Here is a 20,180-nt window from a genome sequence, read left to right as displayed (position 1 = left end):
GGGGCTCGATCTCGCAAATGTGAGATCATGACCTGAGCCAAAATCGAGAGTCAGACACTTAACCAGTTAAGCCACCCAAGGGCCCCCTGCTCTCATCATTATTACTTGCTTTCTTCTGTTGGCTTCAGGCTTCATTTGTTGTTCTTTTTCTAGCTCCTTTAGGTGTAAGGTTAGGTTGTTTGAAATTTTTCTTGCCCCTTGAAGTAGGCTTATATTGCTATGTACTTCCCTCTTAGGACCACTTTTGCAGGATCTCAAAGGTTTCAGACCATTGTTTTTTTGTTTTTTTTTTTCATTTCCATTTGTATACACGTATTTTTTTTAAGTTTCTTCTTGTATCTCTTGCTTAACCCATTGCAGTGTAGTACCACGTTATTTAACCTGCATGTATTGTTTTTAATAATTAAGGCCTTTTTTTTTTATCCATTCTTGAGAATAGTCCATGTATAGTTGAAAACAACGTGTATTCTGTTTTAAGATGGAAAGTTCTGAAAAAAATCTCTTAAATCCAATCTGGTCCGCTCTGTCATTCAAAGCCATTGTTTCTTTTTTTTTTTTTTTATTAAATATATGAAATTTATTGTCAAATTGGTTTCCATACAACACTCAGTGCTCATCTCAACAGGTGCCCTCCTCAATACCCATCACCCACCCTCCACTCCCTCCCACCCCCATCAGCCCTCAGTTTGTTCTCAGTTTTTAAGAGTGTCTTATGCTTTGGCTCTCTTCCACACTAACATCTTTTTTTTTCCTTCCCCTCCCCCATGGATTCCTGTTAAGTTTCTCAGGATCCACATAAGAGTGAACACATATGATATCTGTCTTTCTCGTATGGCTCAAAGCCATTGTTTCTTTGGTGATTTTCTGTTAAGATGTATTTTTTGGTGATTTTTTTGTTAAGATATGTTGATGTAAATGGGGTGTTAAAGTACCCTATTACTGTCTTTTTATCAATTAGTTCCTTTATGTTGGTTATTGTTTTATGTACTTGAGTGCTCTCATGGTGGGTGCATAAATATTTACAATTGTTAGATCTTCCTATTGGATTGTACCCTTTATTATGGTACAGTAGCATTCTTTGGCTCTTGCTACAGTCTTTGTTTTTGGTTTATTTATTTCGAGGGAGACAGAGTTGGGGAGGGACATAGAAAGGGGGAGAGAAAATTTCAAGCAGCCTCCATGCTGTCAGCCTGGAACCCAACATGGGGCTCAAAGCCACCAGCATAAGATCATGACCTGAGCCAAGACCTAGTCAGTCGCTCAAATGACTGAGGCACCCAGGTGCCCCACAGTCTTTGTTTTAAGGACTCTTTTGTCTAACAAAAGTATCACTATTTTTTCTTTTAACGTGATAAATTTTTCTCCATCCCCTCGCTTTCATTTTTTTTTAATAGAATTTATTGTCAACTTGGCTAATATACAGTGTGTATAGTGTGCTCTTGGTTTTGGGAGTAGATTCCCGTGGTTCATCACTTATAGACAACACCCAGGGCTCATCCCAAAAAGTGCCCTCCTCAATGCCCACCACCCACTTTCCCTTCTTACCCACCGCCCCCCATCAACCCTCTATTTGTTCTCTACATTCGAGAGTCTCCTATGGTTTGCCCCTCTCCTTCTCTGTTTGTAACTATTTTTCCCCTTCCCTTCCCCCACGGTCTTCTGTTACATTTCTCAAGTTCCACATAGGAGCAAAAACATGATATCTGTCTTTCGGTGACTTATTTCATGTAGCATAATACCTTCTAGTTCCATCCATATTGCAAGAGATAGCACGATTTCACTCTTTCTCCTTGCCAGGTAGTATTTCAGTGTATATATAAACCACATCTCTTTATCCATTTATCAGTTGATGGGCATTTAGGCTTTTCCCAGAATTTGGCTATTGTTGAAAGCACTGCTATAGACACTGGAGTACATGTGCCCCTATGAATCAGCACTCCTGTATCCTTTGCATAAATTCCCAGTAGTGCTATTGAGGGGTCGTAGGGTAGTTTGATTTTCAATTGTTTTGAGGAACGTACGCACTGTTTTCCAGAGGGGCTGCACCAGTTTGCATTACCACCAACAGTGCAAGCATCCCCTCACTTTCAATCTGCAGGTGTCTTTATGTCTAAAATGAGGCTTTTACAGGCAGCATACAGATGGGTCTTGTTTTTTAATCCATCCTGTCACCCTAGGTCTTTTGGTTGGAGTGTTTATTCCACTTATATCCAAAGTAATTATTGACAGGTATGTATTTATTGTCATTTTACTACTTGTTTTGTGGTTGTTTCTGGAGATTTTCTCAAATCCTTTATTGTTTTTCTCGCTTTGATGTCTTTCTAATTTGCTTTAATGATATATTTGGATTTCTTTCTCTTTATTCTTTGCATGGTTATTAGTGGGTTTTGGTATATGATAAGCATTAATTTGTATATCACCTCTTCTGCGTGTAGCAGTCTATATTAAGTTGATGGTCACTTAAGTTAGAGCTCATTTTTTTTCTCCTCCCCATGTTTTGATAAGCTATTATATTGTACATCCTTTTTTGGGGCATTCCTTGAAGATTTTTTTTTACAGAAACATACATTTTTTACTGCTTTTACATTTCCTGCCTTTATACTGTCACTTTTGATCTCTCCTTTCCACTCAGAGTCCCCGATAATATTTCTTACAGGCTGATTTAGTGGTCACAAACTCCTTCCATTTTTGTTTGAGAAATTCTTTATCTCTCCTTCTATTATGAATGATAGCCTTACTGGATAGAGTATATTTGGCTGCAGATTCTTCTCATTCAGCACTTTGAATATATCATGCCATTTCCTTCTGCCTTGCAAAGTTTCTGTTGAAAAATCTCCTGCTAGCCTTGTGGGTTTTCCCTTGGAAGTGAATGTCTTATTTTGCTGCTTTTAAGATTTGTAGCAGTGGGGCGCCTTCGTGGCTCAGTCTGTGAAGCATGACTTGATCTTAGCTCAAGTGGTGACCTTGCAGTTCGTGCGTTTAAGCCCTCCAGTGGGCTCTGCGCTGACAGCACAGAGAGTGCCTGGGATTCTCTCTCTCTCTCTCTCTCTCTCTCACTCTGTCTCTGTCTCTGCCACTCCCCTGCTTGTGTCTGCGTTTTGTCACGGAAATAAAAAAAAAAAAAAGCAAAAACAAAACACTAAAAAAAAGATGTTAGCAGTATATTTTGCAAATTTAATTACAATATGTCTTGGGTGTTGATTTTGATGGAAGTTCTCTGTGCCTCCTGGATCTGGATGTCTGTTTTCTTCTCCACATTACGGAATTTTTCAGTTATTGTGTCTTCAAATCAGTTATCTGTCCCCTTCTCTCTGTATTCTTCTTCTGGGACTCCTATCATATGAATGTTCTTACATTTGACGGAGTCACCGAGTGCCTTAAGTCTATTCTTGCATTGGATAATTCTTCTTTGTCTTCTTCAGCTTCACTGCTTTCCATTACTGTGTCTTCTGGGTCATTAATTTGTTCCTCTGCTTCTTCCAGGTTGCTGTTAATTTTTACTGCACTCTTCATCTCTGATTCTTCAACTCTTTTATGTCTGTGGTAAGGGTCTCTCGGATGTCTTCCATTCTTTTCTCAAGTCCAGTGAATATCCTTATGATCATGGTTTTAAATTCTCCATTAGGCGTGTTATTTACATCTGTCCCATTTAGGTCTCTGGCCATGGCCTTATCCTGTCCTTTCATTTGGGATAAATGCTTCTGTCTTTTCCTTTTGTCTAAGTATCTGCCAGCTTCTGTGTGTTAGAGAAGCCAGTTATGTCACCTGCTCCCGAAAGTAATGGACTTAGGAAAAAGACGTCGTGTAATGCCCAGGGTCTAGCACTTCAGGCAGTGTCACCAGTGTGTGCTGCATGTGTTCTGCTCTTGTGTTCTGGCTATGCTATCCTTTAGGCCAGTGGTCTGCAGAGGCTCTCCTTGCCTGGTCTGGTGAGTGTTTGGTCCCTGGCCTGAATGTAGCGGGTTTTAACTAGGTGTGCTCTGGTCTGCTTATGAAATGAGACCTGTCACCACCTCTACTGGAACTGAGGCCAAGGGAAACTCTCTGGTTGGGAGATGTGGAGTGGGCAGGCATTTGTCCTGGTCTTCTGGGGGAGGGGTCTGCTGTGCTGGGACTCAAGCAAGAGTGATTGAGAAAGGTAGTTCCACCAGAGTGCAAGGGGGTGGTGTTTGGTGTAAGCAAGTTAGGTAACCAGTGTTAGCAATGCACTGCTTCCTGCAGGTGGCTTTATGTTTGTGGTGAGGGGCAGGAGAAGGAGTTGGTGCCAGCCAGCGGCTTTGTTCCTACAGACAGGTCTCTCTGAACTTTGCCCCTGAGGGACATGCTCTGAGAAGAGCAACTAATCTCCCCACTGTGTGCCCCAGGCACTCTTCAGACCACTGTACCCACTCTATATGCTCCCACGTTGTTTGCCTGCCCTCTGTCCATGAGCAGTGGAGTGCCTCAGGGCTCTAAACCAGCTAAATCGGATGCCCTTGAAAACTCCAGACTTTACACACTACTGGTTGCAAGAACTCACGAAATGCAGGCCCTCTTGTTTTCCAAGCCAGTGGCTATGGGGAAATGTTCTCTTTGTGCGTTCCCCTGTGCATTTCTCTCTCTCACCCTTACCCACAACCTCGACTCCCTCCCCTCTGCAGAACCCAGGATCTGTTTCTCTTCTAGACGACATTTCTGCATCAAGGACCTTCTTTGATGTGGCCTCTTCTCTCCCTTTTGTTGTGGAGTTTGTTCTGTCAGTCTTCAGGTCGATTTCTGGGGTTTTTAGGGTGAGCTGATTGTTATCTAGTTGTATTCGTGGGATGAGGCAAGCCTAGAGTCCTCCTACTCCTCTGCCATCTTCCTGTCTCTAAGATCTTTTTCTAAGATTCCCTTCAATTCCAACAATTCTTACAAGTAGACAGGAATGCCTCTTTAGAATGTCCCCTCAGGTTAAGGTAGAAGCACAGAGACCTACAATTTGAAGCACAATAGTTGAAAAACTAGAAAGAGTCGATTTGATAACCAAAATTGGGCCTTTGGTCTGATTTCAATGAAAGGAAATAGGAAGCTTTGAGTATTTTTTAATCCATTGAATACTCAATCTTCATTCTCCTTTCCTCAGTGAGGAAATAAAGAGAATGTCATGGAATCATTTTTCATCTTTTCAGTAGCAAAACAAATGTATTGTCCTTTAGCACTACTTAAATTAACTCCACATTCTCCTTTACCTTACTTCAACCTTGTTTGTGTGGGAAGGTAAGATCACTTCATCTTTGTGTTGTCCCACAATGCTTCTCCATATCATACAAGTTGGCTTCAAAAGTTTGTTGTCATTCAAATTACCAATCTAGTATTTGTCTCTGATAAATCAACTTAATACTACCGCAATTTGTACAGCTGTATTGTTTTAATGATATAATGTTTATTCCATTAATTATACGCTGAGCTAAAACATATAGCTAAGCATATCTTTCTATTCAAGTGAAAGAAGGGAAACAGGCTGCTGTGTTTTCCAAGAAAGTATGATCTGTGCCAAGAACAGGATTAACACCAGTGTTACACACAAGAACCAGGTCAGAAGAGGATCTCATTGTGAATTGCAAGATGATGGGTTAGCAAGATGGCTTAACAGGAAAGAGGAATAGCCTAGAGTTAATCTTTTCCTTCCTAGATGGTGAAAACTATGGATGAGTCTATGCATTATAATGAGATAATAAAATATAATGAAGTAAATGTTAGTAGACTGAGTCAAGAGATCCTATGGCCAAGATTTGATGGAAATGAAAGTGGGCAGCACTGACTGAGACACTAAAAGTTTGCCTCAACCTCTCAGGTCATGATCCCAGGTCATGGGGTCAAGACCCCTGTCAGCCTCCACACTAAGTGTGAAGCCTGCTAAAATTCTCTCGTGTCTCTCTCTCTCTCCTCTCTCTCTCTCTCTCTCTCTCTCTCTCTCTCTTTCTCTCCCTACACACCCCCTCGTCCTGCTTGTGCCCGCTCTAAAAAATATATAAATATAAATAAATAAATTAAACAAATAAATAAATAGAAGTCTGAACACACTAAAGAAAGAGCATTTTATCTTTTTGAGCCTGACTTCACATCGAGTCATGGGGTCAGCAAGGCAAAGGCTGGCAAAAGGGTCCTTCAAGAAACAAAACTCTCTATAGGAGCAAAGTTTAGTTCTACTGCATTGACTTTTTATTATTACATAAGTGACTGTTAATTTGCAAGATAACTAGGAAAAAGTTTTCATAAAATTTGTTATGGTACTGGCATAAGGACAGACATATAGATCAATGTATTAACATTGAGAATCTAAACATAAATTCTCACATTATAGTGAACTGATTTTCCACAAGGGTGACAGACAATTAAATGGAATAAGACTAGCCTTTGTAACAAACGGTACTGGGACAAATGGATATCCACATGCAAAGCAATAAAATCAGACCTCTACCCCATAGCATATATACAAAATTAACTTAAAATCTAAGAGCTAAAATGATAAAACTCTTAGAAAAAAGCTTATGTGTATATGTTTGTGACTGGATTTGACAATGATTTCTTAGACATGACACCAAAAGACAAAAGCAGATTAAGTTTACTTCATCAAAATTAAAAAGTACTATGCTTCAAATATCACCATCAAGAAAGTGAAAGGCAAGTGACTAAATAGGGGAAAATACCTGAAAATCCCATATCTACTAAGGGATTTGCATGTAGGACATTTAAATAACTCTTCCAATAATGAAAAGAGAATCCAATATAAAAACGGGCAAAAGAATGGATTAGTTCTTTAAAGACGGTACAGAAATGGATAATAATCACGTTAAAAGGGAGATGTTTGGGGTTCCTGGGTGGCTCAGTCAGTTAAGCTTCTGACTTGGGCTCAGGTCACGATCTCACCGTTCGTGGGTTCGAGCCCCGCATTGGGCTCTGTGCTGACAGCTGGGAGGGAGCCTTGAGCCTGTTTCAGATTCTGTGTCTCCCTCTCTCTGACCCTCCCCTGTTCACGCTCTGTCTTCCCTGTCTCAAAAATGAGTAAAACGTTAAAAAAATAAAAAAAGAAGATGCGAGATATATATATATATATATATATATATATATATATATATATATATATATTCATTCCATGGAGTATTACTCAGCAATCAAAAAAAAAGGAATCTTGCCATTTGTAACTACGTGTATGGAACTGGAGCGTATTATGCTAAGTGAAATTAGTAGGAGAAAAACAAAAATCATATAACTGCTCTCGTATGAGGACTTTAAGAGACAAAACAGATGAACAAAAGGGAAGGGAAACAAAAATAATATAAAAACAGGGAGGAGGACAAACACAGGAGACTCATAAATATGGAGAAAAAACTGAGGGTTGCTGGAGGGGTTGTGGGAGGGGGGATGTGCTAAATGGGCAAGGGGCATTAAGGAATCTACTCCTGAAATCATTGCTTCACTAAATGCTAACTAATTGGGATGCAAATTTAAAAAAATATATAACTAAAGATACAACAAAAAGAGTAACGCCCCCCGCCCCACCAAAAAATTTCTCAACCCAGGAAGCCTCTGGTTGGGGATTCAGGAGATAAGGACCTTCTAGAGAAGGTCAGAGCAATGGACTGAGTTGGCTGAAAGCTATCTAAGTTTTTGTTTCATAGGGAACACCTTAAAGTGGCAGACAATTTCATGCCATAACCTTAATTCCTTTCTATAGGGATACACAGAAAATCCCTCGTTATTCTTTAATAAGCTTCATCAGTTTCGGATATCCTTACAAATTTTAGTTTTTGAGACCTTAAAGATTTCTGTAGGACACAGTAGCAGGACAACGCCTAGCACTCTCATTCATAGAAGACTGATCAACAGAGAGTCATGTTACTCACATGAAAAGTTCCCTGTTACTATGTGACTCATTTATAAGACGTCCAGAAAAGAAAATAATTTTCAATGTCTCTTCAGCCACAAAAAGGACCAGTCAACAGAATGTTCTAATTCCCCTGACGGGTATAGCTGTCTAATGAAACTTGCATGTATATTATATAGCTTTTGCGACTGACAGAAACGAGTTGGTCAGTGTATCTACCTCATTGGTCCCACTTAGGATGTACGATGAGAATCCTACAAAGGAGGGTGAGAGTGCGAGGACATTAAGTGTTCTGCTTGGAAAACAGTTGGGGTTTCACTACATATGAATAAATGAGAATCCTGAATGGCACATTAGTCTTTTCTGAGATTGAATTGTGAAATCTCTGAAAGGCTGTTTAACTCAAGTGAGTCAAAAAAGAAAATGAGTTTCTGAACTTTCAATGGTAGGAGCACTATGTTACTAGGTAAGACCCTGACAGAGCAGCCATTTCTCCTTTTTCACTGGCGTTTCTTTTCCTTTACAAAATCCAACAAAGAGAAAAGTCCATTCCCTTGAGAAGGACGTTTGCATAACGACCTGCTAGTCATTCTTGATGAAGAGAATAAATTGCACACTTGTAATTACAAATTACAACAAATCATCATTAAAATAACCCCTTCTCAAACTCTCACTGAAGGGTTGAGACTACAAGAGAAAGTCAGATTTCAAGATGACATGATCACTCAAAGCGTGCGGAAGTTTGAAACATGCTGAAAAATATTAACAGGGACTCTCACACATCCGTATGCCAACGTTCACAGCAGCATTATTAACAGTAGCCAAAAGGTGGACTAAACCAAATGCTCACTGTGGTATATATAAAATGTTGCTTTTTTAGACTCTCACAATGTTTTTATGAAAATCTCACTATAAACATCATTATGAGTTCAATCAATTTCATCTCTATAGAAAAATTCCATCGCTAGTAGCAAATAGCAACAATATCAACCAAATATTTGGATAAGTGAGCCTTTCCATGTGATCCAAAACATTCTTATGTACTACTCCTAGTGAAATACAGATTCCTTTTCAGTAGGACAGACATTAAGCGACCAACTTACCAAACTTGTCTTTAACAAGTTGCTCGGAAGATTGTGAATTTGGGCCGCTTGTTGTTTGATGGTTTCTTCTGCCCTGGCATTTTGCACTTCTAGCCTAAAATGCAGATCTTAAGATAATTATTCTCACACATAAGTGTAAAACAATACCATATAATATCTGAACAAATGAGGGTCTTACAGAAATTCTTAAAATTGTATCAAGAGGAAGATTTGGGAATTGTGCCATTTTTCTCGTGTTTTGTGGATAAGGTGCAAAATAGAGATATAATATCCCCAATTTTGCCTTTCAAAATAGCTCAAAGCTGGAATTTGTATCCAGCTTAACAATAATATACTGGCATAACAAGTATATTTCTCGTACTACACTGCTTATCTGCTGTATAAATAAGGTATTTTCTGTGAGGTTTAAATTATACTTTTGCATATGATCTTACGTCTTCTCCGCATATCTTATGTCCTTTGCCTCTCGATCCTTTGCCTCTTGCAACTAGAATAAAGAAAAAAAATAATTTTAACTACTGACAATCTAGTAAAACACCATCACCTGTTTTTGTAACCAAATGTTATTATTATTATTTTTTTTTTACTTAGTGGGGCACAGAGAGACAGAGAGAGAGAACGCCCAAATGGGGAAGGGAGTCATAGGGAGAGACAGAGAAACTCATAAGCAGGCTCCAAGCTCAGAGTGAAGCCTGATGTGGGTCTCGGTCTCATGACCGGTCTCATGATGTGGAGTTTGGGATCATGACCTGAGCAGAAATTAAGAGTCAGGACGCTCAACCAACAAAGCCACCCAAGTGCCCCTGTAACTGAAATCTTATTGGACCCAGCCACACTCTCCCCTACACACTGATTGATGGCTACTTTTAGGTCATAACAAAAGAGTTCAGCTGCTACAACAGAGACTGTGGCCTACAAAGCCGAAAATGTTTCAATACTCTTCCAGAATAGTTAAACAAACTTACTCTCTTACAAAAACATAACGTTGTTAATGTTTATAAATTATATATGATCAGATAAACATAAAATGTATCTACTGGTCAAATGGAGGAAATATAGGAAATTACCTTATGGTAAACATTTCTGTTTTCATATTCCAAGCACTACATCAACTATGATTTTAAATATTCACATAGGTGAATGACATTCCTATTCTCGTGATTATGAAACTGAACATGCTATTTTCAGTGACAACGAGATATTTCATGGAAGAGTTTGACAAGCAGTATCCTAGTAGGAGCCAGAAAGCCTGAGTCTGAATTCCCAATTCTGCTGGTTATGAGCTCTATGACCTTGAGCACACTCCCTAATACTTCCATGTCTCAGTCTTTGCATCTGTAAAATGAAGGTAATGACAGCACCTACTGGGGCACCTCAGTGGCTCAGTCGGTTCAGTGTGTTGCTTTTGATTTCTGCTCAGGACATGATCTCAGGGTCACGTGATTAAGCCCCACATCGGGCTCTACGTGGACAGCAAGGAGCCTGCTTGGAATTCTGTCTCTCTCTCTCTCTCTCTCTTTCTCACTCTCCCTACCTTCCCTTCCCCACAATCTGTCTCTCTCTCTCTCTCTTTCTCTCTCTCTCTCTCAAAATAAGGAACCTTAAAAAAATAATCTCAAAATAAATAATAATAGTATCTACCTAACTGGGATCTTGGTAATATAAATTTAGGAAATAATACATGAACAACTTAGAAGGGTACGTGGCACATAGTCAGCTCTAAGTGTATGCATTTAGCATGATTACTGTTGCTGTATTTTGCGTTCCAATACAATGAGATAGTTTAGGCAGGTGGCATGCCAATACAAGTGGCCCCGTATACAAACTATACTGAAGTTATTCTTCATATCACCACAAGTGGCAGCAAATGGGGAGGATGAGGCCCAGAGTCTCTCCTCAGTACTTCACACAACTTTCGCCAATGCCACTAGCAAACAGTACTTTTTTTTCCTCTTATAATACTTGCAACTAACATCCTCTCTATACCCTCAGTGGACAATGCTCACGGAGTAAAATATAAATAGCACCGCCTGGACTGAGTAGTAGATGCTTTACATGACCATCAGAGGCAAGGGAAAGCCACTGATATGGAAATAATGGAGTCTTGCTAAACCAAATTTCCTCAATCATTTCATGCCCATACTGTTTACGTTAGCTGCTTTAGCACGTACTCTGGTGAAGAGATTAAGGCTTTGTGGTAACAGCATATCAGAAAAGCTGGCCCCAGAGCTTTGCAGTTGGTAAAGTGCTACAAATCTGTAAATCCCAGCACCGGCTGCATAAGGAAGAAAGATTTTAATTTCTCCTTTTCTATTAACCATTTGCTTAAGTTTGAAACTTTCTCCATCTATAACACTGCTTCTCCCCTTGCAGTGGACTTGAACATTCTTTAGTGAATCATCTCATCCACAGATTCAAGTTTTCTTCACTTATTCCTTCTTTCACACTAAAATCTAACTTCCACTAAGAAAATTTGAGGGTCATAAAGGACCTTTTTTCAAAAAAAACTTTATTAAAGTCTTTATCCTGCCTCACTTCTCAGCAGCAGCTGAGAAAAATGATCATACCCTCACTCTGCGCTTCTAGCCCCACCTTATTTCTGAAGGATGGCAACCCCTGACATTAAATCCTTGCCCCTTGGTATCTGTGTTTTGAATTGCTCTTAAGGCTTCAAAACCAGATTCTCTGATTCACATTTCCAGCTTTGGCCCCTTTACCTAGGTCACGTGTACTTTTCGCTCTTCCATCTAGGTGCTCACAGACAACATCTCAACCGCGCACTCAAAAATCATTACTTTCCTAGCAGTGCTATTGCTGCGTCATAAAGACAGATACCATATGGTTTCACTCTTATGTGGATCCCGAGAAACTTAACAGGAACCCATGGGGGAGGGGAAGGAAAAACAAAAGAGGTTAGAGTGCGAGAGAGACAAAGCATAAGAGACTGTTAAAAACTGAGAACAAACTGAGGGTTGATGGGGGGTGGGAGGGAGGAGAGGGTGGGTGATGGGTATTGAGGAGGGCACCTTTTGGGATGAGCACTGGGTGTTGTATGGAAACCAATTTGTCGATAAATTTCATATAAAAAAATCATTACTTGACATGGAGTACCTTTGTAGACAGCTAATCGTGTACATTTTATTTGGACTCTTTTCGGTGTTACTTTGAGTGTGTTTTTCTTATTGAGTCTTAGGGAGCACCCTTACCCTTAGGATGCTGACCAGCATACTTTGTCTCGCTTTTCCTTATAACACGACATTTATCACAAGGGCTGGATGATCACTGGTTTGCCTTTGTTTCCTTTTGAGTAATTTCTTCGTCCATAGAGATTTCAACTTACGGAGGTCTTCTGAAGTTCCTTTCAGACCCATACTTGACTATATTGTTAGGAAGGTTAAGTTGGCTAGAGCTACCTCTTCTTCCCAATCCAGATTCTTCACCTCAAAATTGTGTGCATCAAATATCTTCACCCAGGTAGCCCCTGGTTTGGGGATTCAGGAGATAAGGACCTTCTAGAGAAGTCAGAGCTATGGACTCAGTTGCCTGAAAGCTATCTAAGTTTTTGTTTCACACGGAACACTTTAAAGTGGCAGGTAATTTCATGCCATAACCCTAATTCCTTTCTATAGAGATGTACAGAAAATCCCTCGTTATTCTTTAATAAGCTTCATCAGTTTCGGATATCCTTACAGATTTTAGTTTTTGAGACCTTAATGATTTCTTTAGGACACAGTAGCAGGACAATGCCTAGCACTCTCATTCATAAAAGACTGATCAACAGAGTGTCATATTACTCGCATGAAAAGTTCCCTATTACAATGCGACTCATTAATAAGACGTATAGAAAAGAAAGTAGTTTTCAATGTCCCTTTAGTCATAAAAAAGACCAGTCAACAGAATATTCTAGTTCCCCTGACGGGTATAGCTGCCTAATGAAACTTGCATGTATATTATATAGCTTTTGTGACTGACAGAAACGAGTTGGTCAGTGTATCTACCTCATTGCTCCCACTTAGGATGTACAATGAGAATCCTACAAAGGAGGGTGAGAGTGGGATGAAATTCACTGTTCCACTTGAAAACAGTTGTGGTTTCACTACATAAATTAGAATCTTGAATGGCACATTAGTCTTTTCTGAAATTGAATTCTGAAATCTCTGAAAGGCTGATTAACTCAAGTGAATGGAAAAAAAAATGAGTTTCTGAACTTTCAATGGTAGGAGCACTATGTTACTAGGTAAGGCCCTGACAGAGCAGCCATTTCTCCTTTTTCACTGGCATTTCTTTTCCTTTACAAAATCCAACAAAGTAAAAAGGCTATTCTTTGGGAAGGACGTTTGCATAATGACCTGCTAGTCATTGTTGATGAAGAGAATAAGTTGCAAATTTGTAATTATAAATTACAACATATCATCATTAAAAGAACTCTTTCTGAAAATCTCACTGAAGGGTTGGGTTTACAACAGAAAGTCAGAATGCCAGATGAAATGATCACTCAAAGACTGGGGACGTTTGAAACACGCTGAAAAATATTAGCAGGGACTCACACATCTGTATGACAATGTTCACAGCACCTTTATATACAATAGCCAAAAGGAGGACTAAACCAAATGCTCACTGTGGTATATACAAAATGTTGCTCTTCTTAGATTCTCACAATATTTTTATTTAAATCTCACTACAAACATCATTGCTTTATGAATTCAATCAACTTCATCTACATAGAAGAATTACATCACTAGTAGCAAGCAGAAACAATATCAACCAAATATTTTGATCAGTGAAAATTTCCATATGATCCAAAACATTCTTATGTACTACTACTAGTGACATAAGGATTCCTTTTCAGGACAATCATTAAGAGATCGACTTACCAAACTTGCCTTTAGCAAGTTGCTCTGAAGATCTTGAATTTGGGCCGCTTGATGTTTGATGGTTGCTTCTTGCCTGGCATTTTTAACCTTTAGCCTAAAATGCAGATCTTAAGATAATTATTCTCACACATAATTTTAAAACTGTATCATGTAATTTCTGAACAAGTGAGGGTATTGCAGAAATTCTTAAAATTGTATCAAGAGGATGATTTGGCAATTGTGCCAATTTTCTCATTGTGTTTTGTGGTAATGGTGCAAAATTGAGAGATAAGATGCCAAAATTTTGCATTTCAAAATAGCTCAAAGCTGGAATTTGTATCCAGCTTAACAATGATATACTCGCATAACTAATACATTTCTCATAGTACACTCCTTATCTGCTTTATAAATAAACAAGTTATTTTCTGTGAGGTTTAAATTATACTTTAGCATATGATCTTTAATCTTCTCAGCGTATCTTTCGGCCTCTGCATGTCGTTCCTGTGCTTCTTGTAACTAAAATAAAGAAAAAATAATACTTTTAAATACTGTCAATCTAGTTGAACACCATCACCTGTTTCTGTAACTAAATGCTTTTGTGGTTTTTTTTTTTTTTTGTTATTTTATACTTGAAAGAGAGACAGAGAAGGAGAGAGCACACACAAGTGGGAAGGGAGTCAGAGGGAGAGACAGAGAAAAAGGTAAGCAGGCTGCAAGCTCAGGGTGAAGCCTGATGTGGGGCTCGGTCTCATGACCGGTCTCATGATGTGGGGTTTGGGATCATGACCTGAGTGGAAATTAAGAGTCAGGACGCTCAACCAACTAAGCCGCCTAAGCACCCCTGTAACTGAAATCTTATTGGACCCAGCCACACTCTCCTCTACATGCTGAATGATGGCTACTTTTAGGTCATAACAAAAGAGTTCAGCTTCTACAACAGAGACTATGGCCTACAAAGCCGAAAACATTTCAATACTGGTACAGAATAGTTTACCAATCTTACTCTCCTACAAAAACATAACATTGTTAATGGTTTTAAATTATATATGATGAGATAAAAATACAAATGTATCTACTGGTCAAATGGAGGAAATATAGGAAATTACCTTATGGTAAACATTTCTGTTTTCATATTCCAAGCACCATATCAACTATGATTTTCAACATTCACATAGGTGAATGACATTGCTGTTCTCGTGATTATGAAACTGAACATGCTGTTTTCAGTGACAACGAGATATTTCATGGAAGAGTTTGACAAGCAGTATCCTAGTAGGAGCCAGAAAGCCTGGGTCTGAATTCCCAATTCTGCTGGTTATGAGCTGTATGACCTTAAGCACAGTACCTAAAACTTCCGTGTCTCAGTCTCTAAATCTGTAAAACGAAAGTAATAACAGCACCTACTGGGGTACCTGGGTGGCTCAGTCGGGTCGGCGTCTGGCTCTTGATTTCTGCTCAGGACATGATCTCAGGGTCACGTGATTGAGCCCCACATCCAGCTCTGCGTGGATAGCGAGGAGCCTGCTTGGCATTCTCTCTCTCTCTCTCTCTCTCTCTCTCTCTCTCTCCCCCCCCCCTCTCTCTCTCCCTACCTGCTCTTCCCACAATCTCTCTCTCTCTCTCTCTCTCTCTCTCTCAAAATAAAGAATCTTATAAAAGTGATCTGAAAAATAAATAATAATAGGATCTACCTCACTGGGATCTTGGGAATATAAAATTAGGAAATAATATGTGAACAACTTAGAAGGGTACGTGGCACATAGTCAGCTCTAAGTGTATGCATTTAGCATGATTACTGTTGCTGTATTTTGCGTTCCAATACAATGAGATAGTTAAGGCAGGTGGCATGCCAATACAAGTGGTCCCCTATACAAATTATACTGAAGTCATTCTTCATACCACCGCAAGTGGCAGCAAATGGGGAGCATGAGGCCCAGAATCTCTCCTCAGTACTTCACACAACTTTTGCCAATGCCACTAGCAAACGGTACTTTTTTCCCCCCGCTTATAATACTTTTAACTAACTCCCTCTCTATACTACTCAGTGGACAATACTCACGGACTACGGTACAAATAGCACCTCTTACATTGAGTAATAGATGCTTTACATGACCATCAGACGCAAGGGAAAGCCACTGACACGGAGATAATGGAGTCTTGCTAAACCAAAGTTCCTCAATCATTTCATGCCCACACTGTTTACATTAGGCTGCTTTAGCAGGTACTCTGATGAGGAGATTAAGGCTTTGTGGTAACAACATATCAGAAAAGCTTGCCCCAGAGCTTTGCAGTTGGTAAAGTGCTACACATCTGTAAATCACAGCACCAGCTGCATTAAGGAAGAAGTATTTCAATTTCTCCTTTTCTATTAACCATTTGCTTAACTTTTGAAGCTTTGTCCATCTATCACGCTGCTTCTCCCCTTGCAGTGGACTTGAACATTCTTTAATGTATCGTCTCATCCACAGATTCAAGGTTTGTTCACTTATTTCCTTCTTTTACACTAAAATCTAACTTTCACTCCTATCATTCCACTAAGACATTTTGAGGGTCATCAAGAACCTCTTTTTTGTTTTTTAATTTTATTAAGGTCTCTATCCTGCTTCACTTTTCAGCAGCAGCTGAGAAAAATGACCATGCCCTCCCTCTGCTCTTTTAACCACACCTTATTTCTGAAGGACGGCAACCCCTGACATTAAGTCCTTGCCCCTTGCTATCTGTGTTTTGAATTGCTTTTAAGGCTTCAAAACCAGATTCTCTAATTCACATTTCCAGCTTTGGCCCTTTTACCTAGGCCACGTGTACTTTTCGCTCTTCCATCTAGGTGCTCACAGACAACATCTCAACCACGCACTCAAAAATCATTACTTTCCTAGCAGTGCTATTGCTGGGTCATAAAGACAGATACCATATGGTTTCACTCTTATGTGGATCCTGAGAAACTTAACAGGAACCCATGGGGGAGGGGAAGGAAAAACAAAAGAGGTTGTTAGAGTGCGAGAGAGCCAAAGCATAAGAGACTGTTAAAAACTGAGAACAAACTGAGGGTTGATGGGGGGTGGGAGGGAGGAGAGGGTGGGTGATGGGTATTGAGGAGGGCACCTTTTGGGATGAGCACTGGGTGTTGTATGGAAACCAATTTGTCGATAAATTTCATATAAAAAATCATTACTTGACATGGAGTACCTTTGTAGACAGCTAATCGTGTACATTTTATTTGGACTCTTTTCGGTGTTACTTTGAGTGTGTTTTTCTTATTGAGTCTTAGGGAGCACCCTTACCCTTAGGATGCTGACCAGCATACTTTGTCTCGCTTTTCCTTATAACACGACATTTATCACAAGGGCTGGATGATCACTGGTTTGCCTTTGTTTCCTTTTGAGTAATTTCTTCATCCATAGAGATTTCAACTTACGGAGGTCTTCTGAAGTTCCTTTCAGACCCATACTTGACTATATTGTTAGGAAGGTTAAGTTGGCTAGAGCTACCTCTTCTTCCCAATCCAGATTCTTCACCTCAAAATTGTGTGCATCAAATATCTTCACCCAGGTAGCCCCTGGTTTGGGGATTCAGGAGATAAGGACCTTCTAGAGAAGTCAGAGCTATGGACTCAGTTGCCTGAAAGCTATCTAAGTTTTTGTTTCACAGGGAACACTTTAAAGTGGCAGGTAATTTCATGCCATAACCCTAATTCCTTTCTATAGAGATGTACAGAAAATCCCTCGTTATTCTTTAATAAGCTTCATCAGTTTCGGATATCCTTACAGATTTTAGTTTTTGAGACCTTAATGATTTCTTTAGGACACAGTAGCAGGACAATGCCTAGCACCCTCATTCATAGGAGACTGATCAACCGAGTATCATGTTACTCGCATGAAAAGTTCCTTGTTACCATGTGACTCATTTATAAGACGTCTAGAAGAGGAAATAATTTTCAATGTCTCTTCAGCCACAAAAAGGACCAGTCAACAGAATATTCTAGTTCCCCTGACGGGTATAGCTGCCTAATGAAACTTGCATGTATATTATATAGCTTTTGTGACTGACAGAAACGAGTTGGTCAGTGTATCTACCTCATTGCTCCCGCTTAGGATTTACAATGAGAATCCTACAAAGGAGGGTGAGAGTGGGATGACATTCACTGTTCTGCTTGGAAAACAGTTGGGGTTTCACTACATATGAATAAATGAGAATCCTGAATGGCACATTAGTCTTTTCTGAGATTGAATTGTGAAATCTCCGAAAGTCTGATTAACTCACGTGAATGGAAAAAAAAAATGAGTCTGAACTTGCAATGGTAGGAGTATTATGTTACTAGGTAATTCTCTGACAGAGAAACCATTTCTCCTTTTTCACTGGCATTTCTTTTCCTTTACAAAATCCAACAAGGAGAAAAGTCCATTCCTTTGAGAAGGACATTTGCATAATGATCTGCCAGTCATTGTTAATGAAGAGAATAAATTGCAAACTTGTAATTACATATTACAACAAATCATCATTAAAATAAACCGTTCTCAAACTCTCACTGAAGGGATGAGATTACAAGAGAATTCAGAATTCAAGATCAAATGATCACTCAAAGATTGGGGACGTTTGAAACACGCTGAAAAATAGTAGCAGGGAGTCTCACACATCTGTATGCCAACGTACACAGCAGCATTATTAACAGTAGCCAAAGGTGGACTAAAATGCTCAATGTGGTATATATAAAATGTTGCTTTTTTTAGATTCTCACAAATTTTTTTTATGAAAATCTCACTACAAACATCATTACTTTATGAATTCAATCAACTTCATCTATATAGAAGAATTACATCACTAGTAGCAAGTAGGAACAATATCAACCAAACCTTTGCAACAGTGAGATTTTCCATGGGATCCAAAACATTCTTATGTACTACTACTAGTGAAATACGGATTCCTTTTCAGTAGGACAGACATTAAGAGATCGACTTACCAAACTTGTCTTTATCATGTTGTTCTCAAGATCTTGAATCTGGGCCGCTTGATGTTTGATGGTTGCTTCTTGTGTGGCATTTTTAACCTGTAGCCTAAAATGCAGATCTTAAGATAATTATTCTCACACATAAATTTAAAACAACATCACATACTTTCCGAACAAATGAGGGTATTACAGAAATCCTTAAAATTTTGTCAAGAGGAAGATTTGGGAATTGTACCATTTTTCTCATCGTGTTTTGTGGATAAGGTGCAAAATTCAGAGATAAGATGCCACGATTCTGCATTTAAAAATAGCTCAAAGCTGGAATTTGTATCCGGCTTAACAATGATATACTGGCATAACTAATACATTTCCCATACTACACTGTTTATCTGCTTTATAAATAAACAGGTTATTTTCTGTGAGGTTTCAATTATACTTTTGCACATGATCTTTCATCTCCTGAGCACATCTTACGGCCTCTCCATGTCGTTCCTGTTCTTCTTGCAACTAAAATAGAGAAAAAATAATTTTAACCACTGAAAATCCAGTAGAAAACCATCATCTGTTTCTTTAAATTTTTTTTTACTTGAGAGAGAGACAGAGAGAGAGAGAGAGAGAGAGAGAGAGCATGCAGAAGTGGGGAAGAGAGACAGAGGGAGAGACAGAGAAAATTGTAAGCAGGCTGCTAGCTCAGGGTGAAGCCTGATGTGGGGCTCAGTCTCATGACCGGTCTCATGATGTGGGATTTGGGATCATGACCTGAGTGGAAATTAAGAGTCAGGACCTCAGCCAACTAACCCGCCCAAGCGCCGCTGTAAGTAAAATATTTTTGGAGCCAGCCACCCTCTCCTCTACATGCTGATTGATGGCTACTTTGAGATCATAACAAAAGAGTTCAGCTTCTACAACAGAGACTATGGCCTACAAAGATGAAATGTTTCAATACTCTTACAGAATAGTTTACCAACCTTACTCTCTTACAAAAACATAACGTCGTTAATGTTTTTAAATTATATATGATCACATAAATGTACAAATATATCTATTCGTCAAATGGAGGATATATAGGAATTTACTTTATGGTAAACATTTCTATTTTCATGTTCCAAGCACCACATCAACTATGATTTTACATATTCACATAGGTGAATTACGTTCCTATTCTCGTGATTATGAAACTGAACACAGTGTTTTCAGTGACAAGATATTTCATGGAAGAATTTGAGAAGCAATATCCTAGTAGGGGTCAGCATGCCTGGGTCTGATTTCCCAGTTCTTCTCATTATGAGCTGTATGATCTTGAGCACACTACCTAAAACTTCCATGTCTCAATCTCTGCATCTGTAAAATGAAGGTAATAATAGCACCTACTGGGGCACCTGAGTGGCTCAGTCGGTTCAGTGTCTGGCTCTTGATTTCAGCTCCGGACA

At 39.2% G+C, this 20,180-nt stretch overlaps 1 protein-coding gene across 1 annotated transcript in view; it reads right to left on the bottom strand.

The window, feature by feature from the left end:
- The window catches only part of LOC125159789 (ankyrin repeat domain-containing protein 26-like), a 212,382-nt gene that overhangs the window by 14,926 nt on the left and 177,276 nt on the right, over positions 1 to 20,180 (bottom strand). The window contains exons 33-38 of the mRNA XM_047848411.1: positions 19,187 to 19,257; positions 18,763 to 18,856; positions 14,251 to 14,321; positions 13,827 to 13,920; positions 9,387 to 9,439; positions 8,953 to 9,046 (exon numbers count right to left, since the gene is read on the bottom strand). Coding sequence (XP_047704367.1) covers positions 8,953 to 9,046; positions 9,387 to 9,439; positions 13,827 to 13,920; positions 14,251 to 14,321; positions 18,763 to 18,856; positions 19,187 to 19,257 — 477 coding nt within the window. The remainder of the gene's footprint in view (positions 1 to 8,952; positions 9,047 to 9,386; positions 9,440 to 13,826; positions 13,921 to 14,250; positions 14,322 to 18,762; positions 18,857 to 19,186; positions 19,258 to 20,180) is intronic.

Source organism: Prionailurus viverrinus, unplaced genomic scaffold (genome assembly GCF_022837055.1).
Source record: "Prionailurus viverrinus isolate Anna unplaced genomic scaffold, UM_Priviv_1.0 scaffold_62, whole genome shotgun sequence".
Taxonomy (NCBI): domain Eukaryota; kingdom Metazoa; phylum Chordata; class Mammalia; order Carnivora; family Felidae; genus Prionailurus; species Prionailurus viverrinus.
This window is presented reverse-complemented; position numbering and strand designations above follow the sequence as displayed.